The sequence below is a fragment of the Calonectris borealis genome, chromosome 1 (genome assembly GCF_964195595.1).
Source record: "Calonectris borealis chromosome 1, bCalBor7.hap1.2, whole genome shotgun sequence".
NCBI classification, from domain to species: domain Eukaryota; kingdom Metazoa; phylum Chordata; class Aves; order Procellariiformes; family Procellariidae; genus Calonectris; species Calonectris borealis.
Window position 1 is genome coordinate 40,773,506 of NC_134312.1, and position 6,000 is coordinate 40,779,505.

The 6,000-nt window shown below is 44.8% G+C and overlaps 1 protein-coding gene across 1 annotated transcript in view; it reads right to left on the reverse strand.

Moving 5' to 3' along the window:
* The window catches only part of PTPRR (protein tyrosine phosphatase receptor type R), a 166,554-nt gene extending 163,531 nt beyond the window's left edge, over nt 1-3,023 (reverse strand). Inside the window, exon 1 of the mRNA XM_075154684.1 lies at nt 2,888-3,023. Within this exon, the coding sequence (XP_075010785.1) occupies nt 2,888-2,948 (61 nt within the window). The 5' untranslated portion in view covers nt 2,949-3,023. The remainder of the gene's footprint in view (nt 1-2,887) is intronic.
* Between the last annotated feature and the right edge of the window lie 2,977 nt (nt 3,024-6,000).

Below are 6,000 nucleotides of genomic sequence, written 5' to 3' on the forward strand. Positions count from 1 at the left end.
TACAAGTTAGTCTAATGCATCACTTTGTGGTTTTGCTACCACCTGCCATTCTTTTACAAGGAAACAATGCTTCCTAGTTATCTTGGGAGACATTAGTTTTTTGTTGCAAGAGCATGTATTAGATCATATTTGCTAAAAAAGAGTATAACCTGCACTGCCTGGCAGTCTCTCATGCAACACATAATGTAAGTTGAAGGTTCATGCTGACCTGTAATCAGTCGCTACAGATTTAGGTCTTCATCCAACAGCAAGCTCTATGTAGGTTTATTACTTCACCTGCTGCACTCAGCAGAAGGGCCTAATTCTGTTTGCAGAGATGCACGCACAAGTGTCTTTGATTTCAGCAAGCAATATATGGGTATACCAACAGCACAATTGGATTTAATTTTCTGTTTACACAGCTGTCATGCTTTATTGGAATCAGTATCTAAATCAACGCAGTAAAACGGTACCTTTTTAAGCACATGAAAATTCCCGATCATGTTTTTGACAAGAATATTTTCCATTTTTTGTGTAAATACATATGTGGCTACTGTAACACAACCATAGTAGAATCGTCTTTCCGTAGCAAACCAGATTTGCAATATGACATGCATTACCTTTCCATTACAAAGCACTATTTAAAAACATTACAGAATGAATTCTTTTTGCTGTAGCATCAGCTCAAGTAAATGTAGACTTGTGTTTGCTCTAAAATCTATTATCACCAACTGATACCAAGGGAGATTTTGTTAATGTCTACTGACAGTTTCTTTAGCATTCCCTAGAAGCATGCCTCATGTATATTCAGCCTCAGAACAAAAAAGCCAAGAAGTTTCTGTCAAAAAACCTGACATTCGGGATATAATTTGTGACCTAGCACTAGTGGCAAGTGGAATGCATTTTGTGATTCCACACGAACCAAAGCTGCAAAATCACCATCAATAATTCATAAGTTTAGGCTATACATAAAAGATGTCCATAATGGTAGCCTGTATAAGACCAAATTTTGTACTTGCATCAGAGTAAGCAGAGAAATCTTAGCAGTTTAAGCTTGCTATGTTATTTCACTGTTGTGACATCTTCAATGACTTCCAACACGAGCGAGTTGTATGCAGCCCTGCCTTAGAGGAAGCACAGCTCTCGCGCTCAATGGGAGCCATGCCCAATATGCAAAGGTTGAATTCAGCTCCTGTCAATCCTTTCTGTTGCATTCTCTGAAAACATTCTTTTCCAAGATTGCCCAGGGAACAAAGTAACACCATATAAATGTCTATTTTCCTCTCTTTTTCCCATGATTAGAGTCATTTTGATAATGAAGGCCAAGCTTTGTTTGCAGGCATTCCCAGTAAATTAATGAAACAAGTAAAACTTAGTTAAGAAAGTAAACGGCTTTACTGGCAGGATATAAACCCAGTTTCCATTGGTAGGATAGAAAAATGAAGCACATCAAAACTAATGCGAAGTCCGCTGTTAACAGAGGATAGATTGAGATTAGAAGGCATGTTATGTCAAATAGAGGCTGTACACTAATTTTGTACAGATGACCATTTTAATACTTGTTGTAAAAGAACAATCTAAAAGCAGCTTAAGGCTTTTATTAAAATGGATCACGAAATGCTCGCTATCTTTCAGTCAATAATTTCCTTGCACATATGAATATAAGGCATAACAGCATGAGCTTCCTAACTATAGATATACAGGAAAGAGGCTCTTGAGATTTTATTAAGTGTAGCCTAATATTGCAGGGCAATAAAATACCAATAACCGAAGCAAACCACTTCTCCTGACAACAGCAAACAAAAGAATGCAGTGCCCGCTTCCTGATTTATCCATACAAACAACTATTTTCATAACACAGCCTATTTGGAGGGGATATACATGTTCATGCACTGCTTGCACATTAAGAGAGACATGAAGTTCAATTATTACTTCTAATGATTCTGCAGTAAGACAATGCAAATTAGTTGCATCTTAAAAATCTCTCCTAAAAACAACATTCCCGGGAGCAAAAGAATCCGTACCTGTGCATTTAATTGTAGTTCTTAGTTAAACTTCAGTGAAGTTAAACGCAGGGTGCAACAGCCATTTATTACTTCAGAAGTAGCTATGCTTGCCAAAAATGATAAAACAAAGAAACTCTTCAACTTTACTAATTGAGAACTTAATTCAATTATACAGTTATACCAGATTTTATTTCCTTACTAAAAGTATATATGCCTAAGTCTGCACAGGAGAAGGAGACACTGAAAAATAAGCAGGTTTTCATGACTTAAAAGGAGATTTATGCCAGAAATATAAACTATGACTATCAGAACGAAACTGGCAGCGGAACTTCATGTACGTACTAGGGCGCTCACCGCATTTCTGAATGAGGCACACGTTTTGCTAGCAAAGCAGAGAGAGGATTCATTATCACCGCTACAGCCAAAACGCCTGCTGTCGCAGCTGAAATTTCCCTTTACAAAAATCCTGCTGCCACGAGCAGATACAAGTAGCAACGCCTCCCTCCCAATAAATTAAAAAAAAAAAAAAAAGAGGAAAGAAAAAGGGATGAAGACGCGCGATTTTCTTTCGCTGCCCCAACCCCTGGCCAGGTCCAGGCGATCCGGGGCCAGAGGGCGGCCGCTCGGCGTGGCGCCGGGCGCGCAGCGCGGGGCTCTCCCGCCGCCCGCCTCGTCGCGGCCGCCCGCTCTCCGCGGTGCTGAACGCCGCTCGCGCCGCCCGCCGCTGCCCGCCCGGGGCTGGCGGCCGCCGGACGCCGGCAGCCGTTACCTCGCGCGCGCCACGAGCCCCCCGCGGGGCCGCCCACCCCCCCCCCCCCGCCACAACAGGTGTGCCGCCGGGCGCAAGCGGGTGCCCGCCGCCTTCCCCGCCCCACCGTCCGGCCCCGGCCGCCCCCGCTCACCTGCGGCGCGGAGGTGGAGCAGGAGGCACAGCGCCCGGAGGCACGAGGCCGCCCGCCGCATGGTGCGAGCCGCGCTGAGGCGAGCCGAGGCGAGCCGAGCCGGGCAGCGCCGCGCCACCGCGTCCCGCTCCCCCCCGCCCCCGTCAGTGAGCATGCCTGGGTGCGGGCTGCGCATGCGCAGCGCCGCGCGGGCGGGAGGGCGGTTGGGCGGGCGGCTGCCCTCACCTGCCTCTTCGGCGTGGGGTGAGGCGAGGGGCGAGCCCGGGCGGCGGGGAGCGGCGGTGACTGGGTCTGAGATCGCCCCACCACCACCGGGACATGGGGTTGTGGAGGGGCCGCGGGGAGCCGAAGTGTCCGGGGATGAGAGGCGAAGGGAGAGATCTCCAGTTCCAGCGGCACGTATGGGCAGGAGGTGATAGCGAGGGGGGTGGTTTCTCCCTCAGCTCCCAGCTGAAGCAGCAGTCGGGGCTCGCTGCTGCAGCGAAGCGGTGGGTTTTGCATCTCCCCAATATTGCAGCGCTGATGAGGCTCGTCTCAGAAGATTTGGCATGTCTGGGAGGACTTTGACGATGTGTGGTTTTGTGCTTGCAGCGGAGGCAATCCTCCCCTTCAACATGTTGTGTTGTAAAATAAGCAGTTAGCAAAAACTGCGTGATAGAAATCACGGCTGATACAGGAATAAAGTAACATTTCCTTGGGATCTGCTGAACTCCAGGCAGTGGTTCAGACCAGACTGATGCAACACCTACTCAGGAGACACTTAGGAAATTTGATTACATGGGTATCAGAGACGCATATAAAGAGGCCAAACATGAAACAGCCCTGTAACAATATCATTTTCTAAAGTCGAGTTTAATTGATCAAAAAAGTCACTGGAGGCTAACCTTGAGAGGAAGCGGCAGATGTGTCACCCGGCAAGTGATCCATCTACAGCCTACGGCTGGATGTGGCAAGCAGTGTATGCACAAAGTCAGGTCTGCGGCTGAAATGATGCGTCCTAAGTAGAAAATAACAAAGGAGATTAGCAGAGCTTGCTTGCTTCTAACTGGCTTTAAATGAAACTTGCGCAGAAATTGTCTTCCTATAAAGATGGGGAGGGCTGCACAGGGCCTGATATCTAGATGCAATTGCATGTGTGACTGTATATGCAAATGAGCTTCCTTTGCAAGCCCCCACACGGCTGTTCACATACGTATAGACAGGTCGTTCACTTGACAGCAACATAAGTGAAAAAAGGCCTGGGTTGGAAGACAGCACTCGATCTTGAGCTCTGCCTGAAACGGGGAATTAAAATGATCAAGGGGATTTTTGAACAAGGAGTGGTATTTGAGCACTGTCGTCTCAGTAATATCTTTTGTAGGTATTGTGCCTCAGATGCCCTGCTAAGTAGTGAGATTTCTGCTGCTTCCTCTACTGAGATGGTAATTTGCTGTGGGTATATACAAATTGCAGCACATCCTGTTCCAGTTTAATCCTGCTAGTTCTGACTAGCAGAAATGAAAGCAAAAACAAGTGAAGGAAAGAAGTCTCTCCATGCAGTGCACCCCACTTGTACCCCCACAACCCCAGTTCCTGTGTGCCCAGGCCTCAGAGTTATACATATGAGAAAAACAAGTGGGGGGCTATACTTCCCTCAGTAAGTTGTGCAGTGCAAATTACAATTTAGCCAACTCCTAGGGAAAGACACAAGAAAAATTTACTTACAGTCCTCTGATGTTTTGTTATTGTCCACAAGTCATCACCCTTAAGTGTTCTAGGTAAGGATTTAGGGTCAAATATGCCAACAGGATAACTCCACTGAAGCTAATGGTATTGATTTGTCCCCATGTGGCTACAGATGAGGCAGCTGTGGTTTCCTATGATTGAGCACGGTAGCAATATCTACTCACCTCACTTGTAGAGCCCTAAGGCACAAAGACCAGATGACTCACTGCTACTCTGTTAAGAAAATTGTCTTCCACTGGGGAAATGTCTTGAGATATGGTTTTGAGCCCACATCCAAGAAAACATTTAGGCTTCCAACTCCTACTTAAGCTGAATTCAATGAGAAGCTAAGACTAAATAATTTGCTGAATTTTATATCAATGCATCCTTTTTAAAAGGCAGTCTCGTCAACGCAAAATGGAAGTGCTACTGTGAAGTGGGAAGCTGTTACACAGAAAGTGAGCTAATACATGTTGCATCAGCTTGAATTCTCTAGCTTCACTGATTTTTTTTTTTTTTTAAATTTCCAAATACAGAACATGATATTAACAGAGTGGAGATCACTAGTGTGTGGCTTACTCTGAGAGACTGTATTAAGTCTAGAGCTGAATTAAGTGTTCAGCTGAATGCTGAATATTACCAATGTTTATAAGTGAGGTAAATGGTATGGGATACTTCTAATTCTTTTCAATGTCTTTTTCCATAGTACCTTCTTCTCTTCTGATGTGACAGTTTGAATATACTGCTGAGAAGTCACACTCAATATTGGTTACAATTAAGAGATACTGTTCCAACTGTTAAGAGTTCTTACTGTTTTCCCCCCCTGTCATGCTGGGTAGACCATCTTCCTTGTCTAGAATCATTTTGCACTAGACTTCCATTGACAAATTGCTTTAAGAGGAAGCTAAAACAATGAAAGCCAAATTCAAAACCAATCTTCAGTTTAACAGGGCAGCGATACATAGATTAGCAAGCAGAGAATATATTCTATATATAGAATCACACTTCTGTCTAAGATGAATAATATGGATGCTCATATCTGTTGTCCCTTGGCAAGTTTCAGCAGAAAACTGAAGCACTGTGTAGTAATAAATGAAAGTAGGTTGGAGGAGGAGGAGGGGTGAAGAGGAGGTTATATGCATAGATCAAAGGATTCTTTGGAGACATGAATGCAAATCAGAAAAATAACTACTTTTTGGTGTGTGTATGTGTGTGCATACAGCGATCTCAGCAGAGGAAAGCTCATGACATGTATGATCAGGTCTCACACTAAATAATATTGGTAGGATTGGGAGAGTGGTCCTTTTAACACAGTGCAGAAAGGTAACTGCTATAGGAAAAGTGTCAGGGAGTAGCTTGTGTCCTGAGAAATTGCCTGTGGGCAAAATTATTGTACCAATGCAAACGCA